This window comes from Dromiciops gliroides, chromosome 5, assembly GCF_019393635.1.
Source record: "Dromiciops gliroides isolate mDroGli1 chromosome 5, mDroGli1.pri, whole genome shotgun sequence".
NCBI classification, from domain to species: domain Eukaryota; kingdom Metazoa; phylum Chordata; class Mammalia; order Microbiotheria; family Microbiotheriidae; genus Dromiciops; species Dromiciops gliroides.
In genome coordinates this window covers 47972857-47993119 of record NC_057865.1, presented here as the reverse complement: position 1 = coordinate 47993119, position 20263 = coordinate 47972857, and the positions used below count along the sequence as shown (strand labels likewise).

General features: G+C 38.3%; 1 protein-coding gene across 3 annotated transcripts in view; it reads left to right on the top strand.

The window, feature by feature from the left end:
- Positions 1–20263, top strand: part of AKAP9 (A-kinase anchoring protein 9) — a 177508-nt gene that overhangs the window by 144608 nt on the left and 12637 nt on the right. For all 3 annotated transcript variants that reach the window (XM_043967276.1, XM_043967274.1, XM_043967275.1), the window contains 12 exons: positions 5704–6207; positions 6956–7019; positions 7172–7293; positions 8102–8293; positions 8544–8732; positions 9055–9199; positions 11555–11774; positions 13512–13662; positions 15572–16240; positions 16486–16694; positions 17091–17199; positions 17798–17980. In XM_043967276.1, the coding sequence (XP_043823211.1) occupies positions 5704–6207; positions 6956–7019; positions 7172–7293; positions 8102–8293; positions 8544–8732; positions 9055–9199; positions 11555–11774; positions 13512–13662; positions 15572–16240; positions 16486–16694; positions 17091–17199; positions 17798–17980 (2757 nt within the window). The remainder of the gene's footprint in view (positions 1–5703; positions 6208–6955; positions 7020–7171; positions 7294–8101; positions 8294–8543; positions 8733–9054; positions 9200–11554; positions 11775–13511; positions 13663–15571; positions 16241–16485; positions 16695–17090; positions 17200–17797; positions 17981–20263) is intronic.

The window sequence follows — 20263 nt, the reverse complement described above, 5'->3', positions numbered from 1 at the left end:
GATGGTTCACCCAAAAAACTACTCTTACTTTAAAATCATAGAATCAGAGGCAGTTGGGTGGCACAGTAGATAAAGCACCGGCCCTGGATTCAGGAGGACCTGAATTCAAATCTGGCCTCAGACACTTGACGCTAGCTGTGTGAACCTGGGCAAGTCACTTAACCCTAATTGCCCTGCCCCCCCCAAAAATCATAGAATCAGTAATAGAGCATTTAAAGCAGAAGAAGACCTTTGAGGTCTTCCCATTCAACCTCCTCACTCATTTTACAAAGGAGGAAACTGAGGCACAAAGAAGTTATCAGGAGAGGCAAAATTCAAACACAGGTCTCTTGGCTCTTGAGTCTGGTGATCTTTCTAATATTAATTAATAATTGTATTAAGTTTTATTAAAATGTAACCCAGGTAGGGGCAACTAGGTGGCACAGTGGATAGAGCACCGGCCCTGAATTCAGGAGGACCTGAGTTCAAATCCGACCTCAGACACTTGACAGTTAATAGCTGCATGATCCTTGGCAAGTCACTTAACCCTCATTGCCCTGCACAAAAAAAAAAAAAAAGGTAGTCTCTGTTTCGGGGGCAGCTAGGTGGTGCAGTGGATAAAGCACCAGCCCTGGATTCAGGAGGACCTGAGTTCAAATCTGGCCTCAGACACTTGATGTGTGCTAGCTGTGTGACCCTGGGCAAGTCACTTAACCCTTATTGCCCTGAAGGAAAAAAAAAACAAAAACAGAAAAACACAAACTTCCCCCCACCCCCCCAAAAAAATGTAACCTGGGTAATCTCGTGTGTGTCCCACAACTGTTCCACACTATATATTCTTTTTCTCTGAAGCTGTGAAAAGAGCATGGGTCTTAGAGTTAGAAGACCTGTGTTTGAGTCCCCAGTCAGACCCTTCCTGGGTGTGTAGGCAGTCCCTCTAACTTCTCTGGGCCACTCGTTACTTGTCTGTCAGATGAGGAGGATAATAATGGCACTGCTTTCTTTTCCAGTGCTAGTGTGATGAAAGCACAGCTGAAAGCATTTTATTATTGTGCAGTATTTTTAGAATAGTAGTTGTTGTCACTAAGGTCCATCCAAGCTCTAAAATTCTATGGTTTTGTTATTCTCATAGGAATTAGCAATTTGTTTGTGGAAAATATATGTTTTTGGTGGTGATTAAATCATTGCAACATTACCAAAAATCACATAATTTTCAGTTCTAAACTACCAGCATTCTCCTCCTTTCACAAGTCCGAGGAGTGGCCTGTTGTAGTGAACAGAGCTGGGTTAGGAGTCAGGAGGACAGGTTAAAATCCCATCTTTCGTACTTCCTGGCTGTTGGACTCTAGAGAAGTTAGCTACCTTCTCTTAGCCTCATTTCCCTCATCTGTAGTGTGGAAATAATACCTAGAATACCTTCCTTTCAGGGTTTTTGTCAGTCATTCAGTCAATCAATTAATATTTATTATGTGTTATGTGCCAGGCTGTGTGCTAAAACAGCCCCTGCTCTCAAGGAGCCCACAACCTAATTTGGTGAGGCAGGGGACAGCATACAGACGAGATACAGACAAGCTGGATGAAGAATAAATTGGAACCAGACCATAGAGGGAAGGCATTAGGCTTAGAGGGAATCAGAAAAGGCTTCCTAGAGAAGGTGGGACTTGATCTCATCCTTGAAGAAAGCCAGGGAAACCCAAGGCAGAGATGAAGGGGGAGAACACTCCAGGTATGGGCGACACCCAAAGAAGAGAATGTGTGTGTGAGGAGAGAGGGTAACGTGTTGGTGGGGGTGGGTGGATGGCAGTGATGGGCTTGGAACAGCAAACAATACTGTAGCTTATCCTGGAGGGAAAGGAAGTGACATGATCAGGCCTGCTTTTTATCAAGATCACTTTGCCCAGGTAAAATCACATGTGTGTTGTTTGTCCTTCGTTCTCAAAGAGGACCATGACATTGGGGTGATGTCATGACTTGCACTGAATTGGATTTAAGTGAGGAAGGGCTGTGCAAGGTCACCAGCCTCACTCTCTCCTCCAAAGCCACCTGGGTCCAGTGTCAAGATAGACATCAGGATGACTAGAGATGGCCATGGATGTTTAAAGGCACTTGGGATTAAGAGACTTGCCCAGGGTCACACAGCTAGTAAGTGTCTGAGGTGAGATTTGAACTCAGGTCCTCCTGACTCCAGGGCCAGTGCTCTATCCACTTCACCACCTAACTGCCCAAAATTATCATGTCATTATTTCACACTTGGAATGCATTTTTCCATTGACGTGTTATATTCAATTATTAGACTCTCAGCATGGACACCCTACAAAAGGTCATTGAGCCTGTAATTTACCTAAACTATAGATAGCTTGTTGTTATCTTAGCCCTACAACATCATTGGTATGGAGAGCTCTAGGTTAGGAAACTCTCCAGCACTGCACATTGTCAGTCAACTCTTCTGAGACTTCAGTCTTGGAGTTGCCTGGGGCAGTGAGAGATTGTGACTTATTCAGGGTCATAGAGCCCATATGTATGAAACGTGAATCTTGATTGCAAGTAAAACTATCCGTAATGTGCACTGCCTTTCCTAAAATATAATCTTGTACTAACAGAACCATAAAATGACAATATGCTTATGGGAAAATACACTCACAGTTCCAACTTGGGATTCCAGGAACAATTCCCACAGATATCTATCCCTTTGGGAAGCTTGGAGACTTCCCCACACTAATTAGTGGGAATGGGAGCTTTCCCTTGCTTCAGTACGCTGGTACAGGGAAGAGATTGAGGGAACCTTGGGTGGAGATAAGCTCTTTTGATATCAGAAATGGATTCTTCAGTGGTCTGGGCATAGGAGTGCTAAGGGTTGGTGCCACCTACCTACCAGCATAAAACCTGCCAGGCCACGTCTTCACCCTGGGCCAGCTCCCTGATCTTTTTCTTCCCCCTTTCCTTCTGGGGCCCCAGGACTTGGCCTACCTGTTTCCTTTTCTTCCACCCCAACCCAGATTCTTCTTATAAGGGTTTTTCTCTTTTCCATCTCTCTGTGTAGCATGGCATAGTCTGTTAAACACTGTCCCCAAAGGAAGCATGGCCCCTCCGAGCTTTTCTAAAAGGCTATTTTTGTTTTTTTATGAGTAGTAACAGTTGGAAACAGGAAGGGACTTATGTTTTCTGTTTTTTCCCCTCCTCACCTTTCTCTTAAGGAAAGTCACAGTTTAGTACCATTGAACTGATTGAAATATAATGGACTGAAGTAAAATCTAGGTACCTCTCAGAGGAGTCAGTCAGTGAACATTGATTAGGCTCCTATTATATGCTGCCAAAAAAAAAAAAAAAGGCATGCCAGCCCCTGCCCTCAAGGAGTTCACAATCTAATGTGGGGAGGAGATGAGCAGGTGCAGGGTCATGATGAAGTCCTGCAGCCAGGAAACACAATAAGGAAGTGAGAGGTCCAGCGTTCTTTTACGTAGGAGAATGATGAGTTTCTAGAAGTTTGATGAAGTCTAGGAAAGCAGAGGTGGGAAATAATGAGGTGAATTCCTAGAGAGCCTTCCTTATGTGGTACAGGGTCGGGGACAGGGTGTCCAGTGTCCAGCCTCCACGCTCTCCAGTTAGAGGGAGGGCATGGCCCCAGGGGCGGGGCTGCTGAGGAGCTCTGAGTTCCATAGTAGATTTCATCTGGCAGAATGAGGAGTTTCTAGAGATCATGAAGTCTAGGAAATCAGCCCCGTGGGAAATGATGGATAAGAGACTCCAACTAGATTTTTTACATAGAAACTAGAATATAAGTGGAGGTTTAGGGGCAGGATGAATACATGTGTCAGATTCTATGGATTCTTTATCCCTGAGGATGGACAAGTGGGAATGATTGGGAGTGAGGTAGAGGAAGAGGGACAACCTCCCCTTCTTTTCCAACTACTCATCCCGCCTCTTTATACCCTGGATGGAGGGGGGGGGGGTGCTATGGGGACTAGATTGGGAAGTTTAGCTTCTACTCTTCCCATGAAGGTCATTGTAATGGAGTAAAGATGGGGGGAGCTATTGTCCCAGGCAGGAAATTGGTGGCAGTAGGACCTGGAAGGGCATTATGAACAGACGAAGAGCTGCTTATACTCTGTTCCCATTCCTAAAAAGGACTGATGTGCATTGTTTCACTCCATAAGTCATGTTCCTAGCTAACAGACATAACCTTTCATCTTAAGGTGTTTCAAGGTAGAATTTATTCATAGCCCACTAAATATATGTATGGCAGGAAAACTATCATAGCTCATTAGCTTTGGAGGATTCGGTATCAGTCAAGGAATCATTTCCTTCCACAGTCAAAACTCCCAGGCAATTCTTGTTAGATTGTTTGTATCAAGACTTCAGATATGGAGCTTCCCTCTGGGGAAGTAGACTCTTGAGCAACAGCAGGTACTTACACGGAAAGTTAAACTAATAGAAGCATGATTCTGTCTGAGGATGTGGAGATTCTCCTGGTACAGTGGGAAAATCACTGGCTCTGAAATCAGAGTTCACATCCTGCTTCTGATGCTTAATAATGTGACTCAGAGCAATTGCCTTTACTTCTCTGGACCTCCTCACCTTAAACGTGACCGTGTTGGACTTGAAGGGCCTTTCTGCTCTAGCCTCTGGCCCTGGGATTTTCTGATTGCACATTGATCAGTCTTTGAAGAGGCTGTAATAATGTGTTTCATTCGCCACAGTGTATGAACCCTTTCCCAACACTGGGTTCCTTGAAAAATGTCTTTCTCTTAGAGTTGTCTTAAGACATTCCATGGTTTGAGAAATAGCTTGCTATTTACCAAAGTCATTTCAGTCTTTTTTTATGTTTTCATTCCATTTAGCTTTATTTTGTTTTTGCATAATTTATTTTATGATATCATCCATTCAGGCATCTACTAAGACAAGTGAAAGTAGGGAAGTTTTTTTGCTGAATCTGCCATCCTTAAAACAGCCAAAGACCTGACAGAAAAGGCAGAAAAATTTCAAGAAATGCCAGTATAGGAATCAGCGGTGTGATCCCTACTCCCCTATTCTAATAGGCCTTCTCTAGTTGAACTATACAACCTAGCAGGAACCAGCTAGAAGTTACACAAAATACTTGAGAAATTTCATTTGTTCTGACTCTTTACTGTTACGTTTTTGATCTGGATTTCATAGAAATCTGTTTTTGCTGGAGAAAGGAAACCCCTACTTAGCTGATATTGTATGTTCAGGCAGCTCAGCAGAATGGTGGATATAGTACCAAATTTGAAATCAGGAAGACCTAGGTTTAAATCCTGCTTCAGACAATGACTGGCTCCATGACCCTCACTACGTCTTCATCTGTAAAGTGAGGGGATTATAGTAGCACCTGCCTCATAGAGCTATTGTAAGTTTCAAATAAGCTAACATGTGTGATATGCTTTGCAAACCTTAACCTGCTCTATAAATGCTCGCTATAATCATCATCACATGTGAGCTTGACATAAATTACAGCGATAGAGGCAAATCTTAAAGAATAAGCATGCCTGATCAAAGAAACGTTTTACTGCAGGACTTAGTTTCTGATATTCATCCCTTTAATTTGTACACTTTGACAAAGCATTCTTCCTTTTTCCTTTTATTTTTGTATATCATCATAATTTATTAAGATAAAACTCTTTGTTTTGAACATTTTTCCAACTATCTTGTATTTGTTGCTAAAAATTTGCATTCTAAAGCTCTGTTATTCCATCCTTCCTATTATAGGTAAGAGAAACCAGTGGGGCACTTCAGGAAGAACTAAGGCAAATCAAGCACCAGCTCATGGAAGCTGAAAAAAAACTTGAATATTATTCAAAAAAAGAAGGTGAACTCACAGTATTAGAAAGCGAAAAGTCTTCATGTGACATTGGACAGCTTCTTGCTGAACAGGATTCTCACCTTATTGGTAAAAATTCATCATCCCAAACAGATAAACTCCTCCAAGTCAGTAGTGGCAATCAGACCTCACAAGTTCCTGTTAAAAACACAGGAATCCAAAGTGATTTACAGAGCACCTGTTCATCAGAAGATGTCACTGAAATAATAAGACAGTTCACAGAAAAGATCGACCAAATGCAAGAACTCCACGCAGCAGAGATCTTGGATATGGAAGCCAGACACATCACTGAGGCTGAGAACTTGAAGAGGGAGCAGTTTGTGGCCGTTCAGTTACTGACCGAGGAGTGCAACACTCTGAAGGCCGTGATCCAGTGCCTACGAGCCAGAGAGGTATGAGCCTTTTTAGCTTTTAATGGAGCATTCTCTGTAGCCCTGTGAGGTCTTCAGCACCCATTGTCACCTCCTTCATGTTTAGATAAAGAAGGAATTAAAATGGGTAAGAAGCTGAAAAGTAACCCACATATAGGTTCATTTATCATAAAAAGGGACAGACATGGACTCCTGATAGCATTAGAGAAAAACCAAAAACATTCACTGAAGAGGTGGATCAAGGGCTCAGTTTCCTCAACTGGCAAATGGTGATAATGACAGGACCTGCTTGACATGTTGATTGTGAGAGTTAGATGAGAGAGTAAGTGTAAAGTACTTTGTAAGCCTTAGGGCAGTATTGATTGATAAGCCAATATATATGCATGCCAGCGCTTATTTTCATTATCTATTGGGCAAAATGATAATAGCTCTTCTTTTTTATTTATTTATTTATTTTTGCTGGGCAATGAGGGTTAAGTGACTTGCCAAAGGTCACACAGCCAGGAAGCTTCAAATGTCTGAGGTCGGACTTGAACCCAGGTCCTCCGGAATCCAGGACTAGTGCTCTATCCACTGTGCTACCTAGCTGCCCCAACAAATGATTTTTAAAGAAGAGCTATTATCGGGCAGCGAGGTGGTGCAGTGGATAAAGCACTGGCCCTGGATTCTGGAGGACCTGAGTTCAAATCCAGCCTCAGATACTTAACACTTATTAGCTGTGTGACCCTGGGCAAAAGCCCTTAAAAATTATTTGTTCTGTCCAATACAGGGAATTTCAGTTCCTGGATCAACACACTCTGACTCTTATCAGAGTAGAGAAATGTGTTCCAGTGGTAAGTCATGATATAATTTTATTTTTTTTATGTAACATCATCTAAATCTTTTTGTCTGCTATGTAGAAAAAATCCTTTCATTTTTATAATTTAAATAAACAAAATATATAGTGCTTTTATTTGTACTAAATAATTATTTTTATTTATTTTAGATTCTGGATCAGACTGGAGTCAAGGTGTCTATCTTACACAAAGTCAAGGATTTGATACAGCATCAGATGGTCCAGGAGAAGAAGGTGAAAGTTCAACAGATTCATTTCCAAAGAAGATAAAGGTACTAATAAATTAGGCTCTTTCTATCAAATTAAATCCTTGCTACATTAGAAATAGTGGTGTAGGGGACAGCACCAGCTCTGGATTCAGGAGGGCCTGAGTTCAAATTTGACCTCAGACACTTGACACATAATAGCTGTGTGACCCTGGGCAAGTCACTTAACCCTCGTTCCCCCACAAAAGAAAAAAAGAAAAAAGAAATAGTGGTGTATTAGGAGCTATAAGTACTACATTTTGTAAGTAGATTCATAGAATTGTAATACTGGAAGAGACCTAATAGATTATTTTATCTACTTCCCAGGTTTTACAAGTAAAGAAATTCAGGCTCAGAGAGTTTAAGAGATTTTTCTCCATCATAGGAAACATATAGATATAAAACCATATAGCTTGAAAAAAAATGTTTTACAACATTAACTTTCATGATTTTTTCTCTGTTTATTTTTACCTATTTTGTAATTATTAAAGCAGCAATAAGGATAGTGTTTACAGACCTAAAGATAAATGTACTTGTAGCCCCTGAGCAGCTGCCAAAAAGAATTGTGCCTAGGCAGGAGCACGCTGATGAGAAGAGGGCAGCTGAGATTCAGAGGCCTTCTTCTAAGTGCCGCCTTTGAGACCTCAGTAACTGCCATTCAGCCCCCAGCACCGATGAGCTATAATCCCCTGCTTAATTTTCCTGGTATCTGTAGAGAGAAATGCAGATACCATGATCTTTTCATCTAGTTTGACAAATAGCTCTGTTTCATTCTTCAGTCATCGAGTACAGAAAGACAGTCTCGTCACTTTGGTCTTGGGGCTTTGTTTTACAGGGGTTGCTGAGAGCAGTCCATAATGAAGGCATACAAGTTCTCTCTCTCACTGAACCTCCCTATAGTGAGGGTGATGCCAGTTTTGCACAGCAAGCTTCAGAATTTTGGCTGGAAGAAAGAAAAACTTACCTCAACACAATCTCTTCTCTTAAGGACTTAATTACCAAAATGCAGGTGCAAAGGGAAATGGAGGTACTTTAAAAATATAACCATATACATTTTCAGAATTTTTAAAATCTTTCCAATGAGCACTATTTTTTCAACTAAGATTCGTCCTTCATACTGGTAAAAAGATGCTGCAAATTTTATACTTGAATAATGCAGTTTTTACAAGTGCTATTTTAAATATTTGTCATTTTAAAATTAGGTATATGTGTATCATTTTTACAGCCATTTGAAAAATGTCCTGCCTTGAAAATGACATTATTTTACATTCTTTTAGCTTTATGAGAGTTCTCAGTCCCATGAGAATCCTCCAGATTGGCGAGGTGAATTTCTGCATGCCCTTCAGCAAGTCTTTCTAAAGGAACGAAACATTCTGTTAGCCATGTTTAAGACGGATCTGACAGCTCTAGGTTTTAGAGATGTCCCTGGATTGCTAAACCAGTTGGAGCAGCGATTACAAGAACAGGTACTGAAAGAAAGCTACTTCGAAAGACATTGATTTCCATAGTATTATTAAGAAACACTCTATGTGAAAGGGGAAATATACCACAAACTCAGTCCCAAATTTGTTACTATCCTTTGTGCTCTGTTCTGTAGTGACAGGCTTTGTAATTAGTTTGATGGTCTTTTCAATTCAGCATTTAAACAAATAGTACACATATACGTTATAAAGAACACTGTGGTGGGTAATGGGAGAAATACATTGGAATAATAACATGCCATCCCTTCTCTCGGGCAGCGCCACTGTTTGATATTGTTTATGGATTTTTATATCACTTTCTAAACAGGGCACTGAATACAGAGCAGCCATGGAGTATATTCAGGGTGCAGATAGGAGAAGCTTGTTGACCGAGATTCAAACATTACAGGCTCAAATAAATAGTAAAAAAATAACCATGAAGAGAGAACAAGAGGGTGATTCACAAAACCAAGGTATGATGTAGTATTATGTATGCTTGCCTATATATGTAAGTCTATGTTTGTCATTTGATTCTTTTTGTCCTTTGTTCAGTTAATGAAAATTTTAAGTTGCTCAAATTTTACTATTATTCTCATAGAGCTATGCAAAATGAAGAACAAGCAATATTTTTAGTATTAAAATATTGCATACTTGCCTATAAAAAGTTACCAGTGGAGGGGCAGCTAGGTGGCGCAGTGGATAAAGCACTGGCCCTGGATTCAGGAGGAGCAGAGTTCAAATCTGGCCTCAGACACTTAAGACTCACTAGCTGTGTGACCCTGGGCAAGTCACTTAACCCTCATTGCCCTACCAAAAAAAAAAGATAATATTAAAAAAGAAAAGATTTGCAAAGCGCAAAAAAAAAAAAGTTACCAGTGAATATTTCATTGAAAATGATACTAAGCCTTCTGAATAAAGTCAGTACCTTTCTCTGTTTTGTATCTATCCAGAGTGAGATAATAAATAAATAAATTGTCTTCTCCACATTCTACTTGATGGCCACAAGAAAGAAGGATACTTGTATTTAAACTTTACTTTAAACAGAGATTTCATCAAAGGTGACATAATCCTAATCTAAATCTTTGTGTACTGGCCAAACATAGTCAGTTGTGTCGATCTTATCCAGAGTAGTAATAGGGTTTGTGCTACCATTGTACAAAAATATTACGTTCTTTGCAGACCCACTAAAGATGTAATTTAAGTAATGTAAAGATAATCCAGATATATTCATTTAGACTCTATACCCTTCATTTCTAGGGAAAAAATAAACTGAAGATAATTTAAAGTATAATATATTTCACTAGATTAATGTTATTTAAATGTACTAGAGTCTAGTTTCATTGATTTCCATATACTTCAGGTAAAATCAGTGTCTCCTTCCCTACAAAAAAGTAAAAGCTTTAACATCACCAAATTGTCCTTCCTACAATCAGTGTTTGATATCACATAAAAGTGGGATCCAGCATTTCAGTAACAATTCTTGAAGCAAATGAAATCATAGATGAAATCAGAGAGAGTAAAGTGAAATCTGACCCAGATTATATCTACATCAGTTGAAAATAATTTGCCAGCCCTGTCAGTCTTGTCCAGTATGACTGTGACATAAAATTTACATTTATAGGATATTGAGCCACATCTATCTGCCACTAAGAATGAAGAAGAAAGTGACTTCAATAATACATCCAGGGGCAGCTAGGTGGCACAGTGGATAGAGCACCGGCCCTGAAGTCAGGAGTACCTGAGTTCAAATCTGGCCTCAGACACTTAACACTTACTAGCTGTGTGACCCTGAGCAAGTCACTTAACCCCAATTGCCTCACTAAAAAAAAAAAAAATAAAAAAAATAAAAAAATAATACATCCAAATTCATGGTTTATTTTATAAGTACCTTTTATCTAAAGTTTAAATGAATATAGTTTATTATTTCATATTTTCTTTTTGAAGTTTTTATTGATGTTCATTCCCATTATGATATGACATGTTATTACTTAAATGTATATGTATCATAAGTCAAATTTTTGTTCCCTAAAATATATATATATGAGTTATCCATAGCATTAATTGCCTATAAAGCTAGTGTTGTTTCTCTCTCCTAACACCATTTTTATTAACGTGTTCTGCTCTAAATTAGGTAGGGATTTTAAAATTCATGTTCTTTTCAACTTTAATGTCATGCTACAAATATTTGTGTGTTTTGTTTTGTTTTGTTTTTAAAGAAAGTATCGTGAACAAAAGCACAGATTTGGATTTAACTTCTACAGAATTATAGTAAAGTGCACAGAAATTGTCTACAAAATGGCGCTACACAGAAAAGAAAGAAATAGTCGACTAAAACTGAAAATTGTAGCATTAGTTAAATGGATAATTCATGCAAGTACTTTGTTTAGATGGCTACTTATTTATGTAGTACAAGGTTGAGGATTGTTAGCACGAGCTAATAAAATTTTAGGTGAATGGAAAAAATAAAGATTCTATTATTTACATTATTATTTGAAACTTTAAAGGATGATTTCTAGTTGAAATATTATATTCATTAAATTCATTTGTATTAATTTTAGGAATCTGTTTATGACTTTGTTCTATAGCTATGTTATCTTCATGGTGTTTCAGTATAGCAAGAGGAACTTTCTTAATGTTGAGCGGTATATTTTACCCAGTAATCCCAGATTATAATCATTTCACATCTGTCTAACAAAATATTGGAAATGGTACAAAATTTAAAGTACAAAGCTAATAGGAGAAACCATAAATTAGCTAATGTTAGGACATAGTTATTCTTAAGAACAATTATGCAGTTGTATCACAAAAATTCATGTGTTCCTTTTTAGAACTATTGGAACCCAACATGCAGCAGAAGCAGGCTCAGATCCTGGAGATGCAGGTGGAGCTGAGCTCGCTGAAGGAGAGAGCAGCCGAGCTTCAGGAGCAGCTCAATTCTGAGAGAGTGAGGGCTGCCGAGCTCCAGGATGAACGTACACAAGCCAAGCTGGAGCTGGAAACAACGCTCAAAGCCCAGCACAAACACCTGAAGGAATTAGAAGCGTTCAGGTGAGCCAGGCTTCCTTAAAGCATTATGGGTTTTTCTATTTTGAGGTTTTGCATCACTGCTCTGATTCTTTCTCTTGTAACAGGATTAATGCAGAAATAGGATTAATGTTATTATGTGTATATATATGTGTGTGTATATATATATCTATATGTATATGTATAGAGATATATAGATATAACCTATATCAGATTACCTGCTGTCTAGGGGAGGGGGGAGGGAGGGAGAAAAATCTGAAATTGTAAAGCTTGTATAAACAAAAGTTGAGAACTATCTTTACATGTAACGGAAAAAATAAAATACCTTAGACATTTAAAAAAAAAAGTTCCATAAAATAGACCAATTTAGTGCTTATTATATTGAAAATCTACCAATATATCATAAATAAAAATAAGTTTATTTGAACTTACATAAAAAAAAAGCATTATGGGAATTTGGGTACTTATTCTTTCTAATCAACATGGAAGTCCAGTGCTGTCTTCCTAGAGTTGATTGGGGAGTCACATGAGACAAGAAGTCTTGAAGACTTCCTGAATCTTGACTTTTTCTCTTATTACATTTGGGAAGACTTACAGTGCAGAGCATTAGAATGATGGATACCATACACTGAGAAAGGCAATACTAAAAAGAAAAGAAAAGAAAAGAAAAGATTATACACTGAAATAGAATTCCTGTAAGCCATTTCACCTAACATAGCATTAATAGTTTTTCCTAATCCTGAATACAGGATTCTTTTCTAGCCCCAGCTTCATTCATTGGTTTGGTATTAGGAAAGGTATTTAATTTTATCTTTATTTTAACAAGTAACTTAAAGTGAGGATTATGGCCCCAGTGGGATGAATTAATTGGCATAATTGAGGTCTAGTTAATATGTGTACATTTTAAAAGGTGCCATTTTATATAAAGGATGGACATTTTTATAAATATTAGTGAAGTTTGGCCCCCTAAAGAAAAACTCATTTAGTATTTTGAAAAATGGTAGGAAAAGATATAGCTATGTAATAGTTATTTACCATGCCCAGGAAAAACATGTATTTGCAACTGTAATCAATTATGCTTTTAATTAAAGAAATGTATACATTTTCATTAAATGTTGTATTGTCTATTTTAATAAATGTTAACTTGACATTGTTGCTCCTGAAATAGGTTAATGTCTGTCTTAATAAGCATTTATTAGTTAATTAGCACAGTTCTAGATGCTGGAGATATATGTAAAATAGTCCCTTCCCTTAAAGAGTTCACATTCTATCAGGAGAAACCACTTGTCTACATATAATTCAATGTAAGATATGTACAAAGTAGATAGAAAGAGGGAAGAGATTCTTACAGTCAGGTAGACTAGAAAAGGGCCTCCTGCAGGAAATGGCACTTAGACTGTGCTTTGAAGGAAGGTTGTGATTCTCCAAGGCATATAGCAGGAGAAAGTGTGTTCCAGGCGTGGGAGACAGGCTACTTTTAAGCATAGAGATGGTTATCATGAGAGAGAGTAACATATAGGACAATTTGACCAGAACATAGACTGTGAAGGGAAATAATATGTGATAAACTTGAAATGAGCCAAAAGTTATAAATATTCAAGAATCTTTCATATGATTAGGTTATTCAATGGTGCAGATTTTAGGTTTCACAGTGGGCCCCAAGCCAACATGCAGCTTTTCAGTGCAAGATGCATTTTCTTTCTTGGCATGATACCTTGATAAAATATTGTTTTTAAAAGATAATTTCTATTTCTGTTTTAGGATGGAAGTCAAAGAAAAAACAGATAAAGTACATTTGTTAAATGACACATTAGCCAATGAACAGAAAAAAACAAGAGAGCTTCAGTGGGCTTTGGAGAAGGAAAAAGCCAAGTTGGAACGTAGCGAAGAAAGGGAAAGAGAAGAACTTGAGGTATGACCACCTTTCTCTTTAACTGACCCTGAAAAATAGAAGACATTTTTTTAAAATAAGTTTTTGTTGATGTAGTTTGGTGTGGGTTTTGGGGTTTTTTTTTACATTATCTTAGATTCTCCAGCAATCCCCTTCCTACCTGAGAACCATCTCACATAGCAAGTAGGTTTAAAGGGGAAAAAAAAAGAAAAAAGAAAAAAGATCAGCATATTGTTTATAGATGTTTATATCACTTTCTAAAAATAGGTCATTAAATACAGAGCTGCCATGACTGAGTACAGAGCAACATAACTGGTTTTTAAAAGTTTAAAATTTTAAAAGTCTGAAGATTTGTGCAAAGTTCACCACTTGAGGACCTCCCACCTCTTCAAAATGGTGGAGTAGGAGTCTCATCTTCTTGTCTTTTAGACTCTTTATAATTTTGTAACATTCACTTTTGATTTTTTTTGATGGTCTTTCCTTTCATGTTGTTGTAGTTGTTACATATACAGTTTTCTTCCACATCAAGGGGATTAGGGGCATGGCACCTCTGCAATCTAGAAAATCCACATAAAAATTTTCGGCCCTCCTTTTGTACCAGAAAATAAGTCAGGATTATTATGGTACTAAAAGATAAAATATGTTGACATTATACATACATTTGGTGTATTTCTGAGTTCTAAACTTTTTCTGTGTTGCTTGCTGGCCTTTGCATGTTGTCTGTGGCTTCCGTGGAAGGGATAACTATTGTTTTCTGGGCTTTGGTTAAGAAGCCTTTTTTTTTTCTTAAAAGTTTGGGATTTGGGGGCAGCTAGATGGCGCAGTGGATAGAGCACCAGCCCTGGAGTCAGGAGTACCTGAGTTCAAATCCAGCCTCAGACACTTAACACTTACTAGCTGTGTGACCCTGGGCAAGTCACTTAACCCCAATTTCCTCACTAAAAAAAAAAAAAAGTTTGAGATTTCTTTTTTGGAACATACCACCCAAGACTGTCTTTGTGAGGCACATCCAGTATATTGCCTTAGATTATCTTATCTAAACTGCATACCATCAACAAAAGTAAAACATATTAGTTTTACATCAGATAAGTCATATAACAGACTTATCATGCTTGAATGAAGTTATCTCATAGATATAATATAGATGACTGAATAGAATCTGACCCTGATTACACTGACAGTAGTTGAAAATAATCAGCCCTGTTCATCATGTCCAGTCTGATAATAGAAACTGCACTACCTTGATACACCAAGATAGTCTTAGCATATTCATTCACATCTATCACTAAATAAAAAAAAAAAGGGCATGAAAATTATCTAAGTAATACAAAATTCCAGTATACTTATTAAGAGGAACCATCACACCTAGCACTGTAAAGGCAGAGCCAGTTGTACTGGCATGGCACCATCTTCCAGTGGCACTGGCCCAGACCCCTGTCCACCAGGATTCTAATTACCAAAGGATCCCAAAACACCAGCTCTGCCACTATGCCCAAAGATCCCCCCTGACACTGAGCCTTCTCTGTTCTCCCAGTCCAAATGTGAGCTCCTGCAGAGCAAGGACTGTCTCACTTTTCTGTTTGTATTCCCAGAACTTAGTACATAGCTTGGCACGTGGGAACCACTTAATAAATGCTTTTCTATTCCATTCTTAAGAGGAGAAAGGTATTAATTCATATGCACTTTATGTTTCCTCCTCTAAGGAGGATAAAAGTAATGTTCTCAAAAGAATTCTGTCCCATCAAGTTTCTTGACTTTGAAAAGTGATTTATTAGCTCTGTGGGGTGAATCATTTTTATCCTTTGATTCCCAGTTATTGCACTGTCAGGCTTAACACTGATCACAGTATCCTAAAAAAGATGTGCTACTAGCATCAGAAATTGGTTTATAATAATACTATGTTCTTCTATTTTATTTTATTATATACAAGGATCTAAAATATTCACTGGAAGGTCAGAAACAAAGGAATATTCAATTAAATCAACTTTTGGAACAACAGAAACAGCTCCTAAATGATTTGCAACAGAAAATAGTGTCCCAGGGAACTCTGTATGATGCCCAAATATCAGAGGAGCGAAGCCAAAAGTCAGAGCTTCAAGGACTACTTGAATCAGAGAAAGTTCGAGTCCTGGAAATGCAAGAGACCCTGGAAAGGGAGAGAGAATTACATGCACAGCTTCAGGCTCATGATGACCATGAGCAAGATAAGATGTCCACATCAGGGGAGGAAGTACTCAGAGAGCTGCAAAAACAATTATATGAAAAACACAACCGCATAGTAGAGTTGGTCAGTGCAATTGAAAAATATAAGCTGGACTCTTTGCAAATGAGACAGCAGGTAGAAAAAGATAGACAAATCCATAGGAAGACCTTGATCACAGAGCAACAGGCCAACACTGAGGGACTGAAAAAGATACATGAGCTACAGTCGAAAATGGAAGACCTCCATTGGCAGCTAGAAGAGAAAAGGCAACAAATTTATAAACTAGAACTTGAAAGGAAGAGATCACAAGAAATTATACAGGAGCTTCAAAAACAAGAACGAGAGAAGGAAGAAAAAATTGAAACTGGAAGAGTATCATATCAGAATCTCAATGAGGTATCATTTAAAGGTTTTCATTATTTATAACTATTTTGAATGGAATGTTTATGTTGTTCTATGGTCATAAAATTGGATTAGATGCTGAATGACATCAGAAAATAGGGAAGCCACTGAGGACAAGCTATTTAAATTCTTAATTAGAGCTTTATTTAAAGTGACAGGAATTGCTTTATTTTTTACTTAAGAAGAAAACTTAGGTGATCTAAAGGAATTAATTATTTTCTTCTTGGTCCTTTCATCAGCCAACCACATGGGACTCTTCCAGTGATCGAACAAGAAATTGGGTCCTCCAGCAGAAAATGGAAGGAACTGAGAAAAAAGAATCAAGTTATCCCCCACTGATTGAGATGAATGGGGATGGGACAACTGAGGATGAACTAGAGACCATTAGACAAAAGCTGCAGCTCATATCATCAAAACTACAGCAGCTGGCCCACAAAGCCTCTAGCAGGTGTGAGAAATCTTCTTGACTTTCCAAGAAGGGATTTGTAAGCGAGATAAAGTCAGATACTGTTGCCTATCAAGATCCAACCAATATGAAATTCACCATTTTTACATCGTCCCATCTCAATAGTGAAATATTTTTGACTCATCCAAAAAAGGACTGTTTTATTGAGCTTATATTTTTAAACAAACTCTCCTTTGTTACTATCTGACATTTATTTAGTCTTTTAAGGTGAAGAAATGTAGTACAGCTAAAAATAAATTATGTAAAGCATTAGTCTGGGGGAAAGTATGAGAAGGGAGTATTATGTGAAGAGGACCTTTAATTTTGGTTGTCCTATTTACAGAGTTTAACACCCCAAATTAATAGAATTAAACCAAGAGGGTTTTTTTTTAATTGCAGGTTACAATTTGAAGCAGCAGATGATGAAGATTTTATTTGGGTCCAGAAAAATATCGATCACATTCTTTTACAATTACAAAAGTTTGCTGGATTATCCCAGCAAGGGGAGGTGAGAATTTTTTAGCCATTTACAAAGCCATATGGACCTTAGTTTTGTCAGGAAATTTTAGGGATCCTTTGAAAATAGCAATGTGTTCCATCCCAGAGGACTTTTTCCTTTTCATATATTTCTGAATGTATTACCTCTCAGTATTTTTTCTAACAAACAATGGAGGGACGGCAAAAATTTGCAGGAGAACCGGCTTGTGTTAGTTGTCTTTATGTAGCTTCCCCTTTTCTGTCACAGCATGAAACAGAGGGCAGAGAATGTACTTTCTGCTCAGAATCTTGGTTTATCCTTTGCCTTCCTGCTAAAATAGCTTTGGGAGATTTTCCTGATGAATTAATCGTGAGTTAGCATGATCTCAGTTTCATTTATTCATGCTCCGTCTCTTCTTCATGAACATGGATAATTGAGAGCAGCGCACCTTATCCCTATATGTAACTTTACATTGCACAGTTTGTCTTCTCTCTCACAAAATATAGTCATTTCCTTGTTAATGGAATAGCCAAGTTTCAGTAAGACTTTATATGATCACACAGTGCATTGTTGTTACTGTTTTAGAATGTTACTGATCTGATTTCCTGTCTTTTTTTTTCCTTTCTAGCCTACTTTAGCATCACCAGGCATTTCCTGTAGCTCATTGACTGAAAGATTGCTAAGACAAAATGCTGAGCTGACAGGACTTATCAGCCATTTGACTGAGGAAAAGAATGATTTGAGAAATGTGGTTATGAAGCTGGAAGAGGAGATCAGGTGGTTTCGACAGACAGGACCTTGTGGAGACTATGTATGTGTTTTGTCAGTGTATTTATTTAGAAACGTTGTAAGCTATGTTAACCTTTCTCTTCCTACATCATACAGGTATGGTGTTTTGTTGGGGGTTTTTTGAGAGTTTAGGGAGTTTCCGTTGAGGAACTTCTTCAGATTGGTACCAGCTCTATAATTTATGAGTGAAAAAGGTGCCTGGCTGGTTCCTCCGAGAGCCTCCATTTTAAGGAGGAGGCCCAGCTCAACCAGGTCTTCATTGTTCTCCAGCTGCATACACTGCTGACTTTCTCTGGCCATCCCCCTGCAAAGGGTCCCTTGACTCTCTTCAGCTTCCATGTATGTGTTGTCTTCCCCTGTTAAAGTGTAAGCTCTAAGGGGGCAGCTAGGTGGTGCAGTGAATAAAGCACTGGCCCTGGGTTCAGGAGTACCTGAGTTCAAATACAGCCTCAGATACTTGACACTTATTAGCTGTGTGACCCTGGGCAAGTCACTTAACCCTCATTGCCCCGCTAAAAAAAAAAAAAGTGTAAGCTCCATGAGGGCAGGAGTTATTTTTCTGCTTGTATTTGTATTCCCGGTGCTTACAATGGTCACTGGCAGTAGTAAGCACTTAAGTAAGTTCTGGTTGACTTGATTTGCCTATGGCCAGTAGAATATGTGGTAGAGGCACAAAGTAACCTAGGCCAGCCCTCTGTCTTCTTCCTTAGCATAGATATACCATACATAAGAAAAAAGTGAAGCTCCTAAACAAAGTATCTTGTAGGTCCTAGTGGAAATTGTTTTTTAAAACATGAAAAAAGAAACAGGAAAATAAAATATTAGTTTATACCATGATATTTCAAGCAAAGGCAACAATTGAAAAGTCAGCCTGAGTTAAATTTTAGAGGCCTGTTGTCTTCCTGAGAGCACCTGTCTAGGATAGGATAGAAATCCTTCCAGGATTTGGAGAGTCAGTTCAGATGATTATGAGGTGTATATAAACAGCAAAGGTGGAACCAATTTAAATAAAGCTTGGCAAGGGATCCAATGAAGCAAAATAACCCCAAGGATTTTTAAGGATGAAAAAGGACATGGACAACTAGCAGATAGAAAAATGGAAAAGATCTGCAAAGATTCTTGTAACAAACTGCTTTCTGCATCAAGAAAGGTAGAGATAGCTCACTTGAGCTCTAATGCCCCAATCCTAGAAGTACTTGTCAAGGAAATGCAACTGAATAGAACAAAGGCAGGAACAGAAGCTGGATTGGACAGGATACCTGTAGAAGAGATTCTGGCAAGAGACAACACAATTCCATTTGAGAAGATATTGAAAGCAGGTGAAGATATTATAAGTTTTGGGGGGTGGGGGGAATCATAAACCAAAATTTCACAGTAGATTGTAAATTTATTGTCACAGTTGAAGAGGGATTCCCTAGGATGCTGAAGTCTTTGAGATACCTTGTGCTGGCTGCATCAAGAGTTGCAACATGGGCAGACCTCCTAAGGCAGACACTCCAAATGAATACCAGGTTAGGCCCACAATTAAGCACAAGTCATCTAGCGGTCTGTAATTCCAAACTCCTTCTAAAAACAAAGCTCATCTTTTAATACTGATATTCTACTAGTATTATTGTATTCTCTGAAGCATTAAAACTTACTATAACAGAATGTAAAGGAAAGATGCATGGTGAATGTGAGACAAGCTGCAACAAATATAACAAGAACTGGAGTAGAGGCTCTCTTTAGGAAAATTTATGATCAGAATATGGATTGATCTTGTAATGAGAATGAGGAATAATAGGTGGAAGATCCGAGTGTTCTCCTTATATCCTCACATTGTCAAGGGAGAGTAAGGAAAGCCCCAGCTCACTGAGGAAAATTCATTGTGAAGAACTCATGAAAGACATGGCTGAGAGTCAGCTGAGACGGGGATTTGTGCATGTGTCAATATCTGAGTTGATTACATGAAAATAACCATCAGAGGGGGCAGCTAGGTGGCGCAATGGATAAAGCACTGGCCTGGATTCAGGAGAACCTGAGTTCAAATCTGGCCTCAGACACTTGACACTCACTAGCTGTGTGATTCTGGGCAAGTCACTTAACCCCCATTGCCCTACCAAAAAAAACCAAAAAACTGTCAGAAACATACAATGATTAACCACAACTATACAGTAATGATGCATTATCAGAGTATGACTTTAATGGAGAATAGAAATGTCCAAGAGTCAAATGGTCAAGCATGTGAATGGACATTTTGCAAAAGAGGAAACAAATTGTAAACAGACATTTGAAAAATCCCATTACTAAGCAAAGAAGAGCAAAC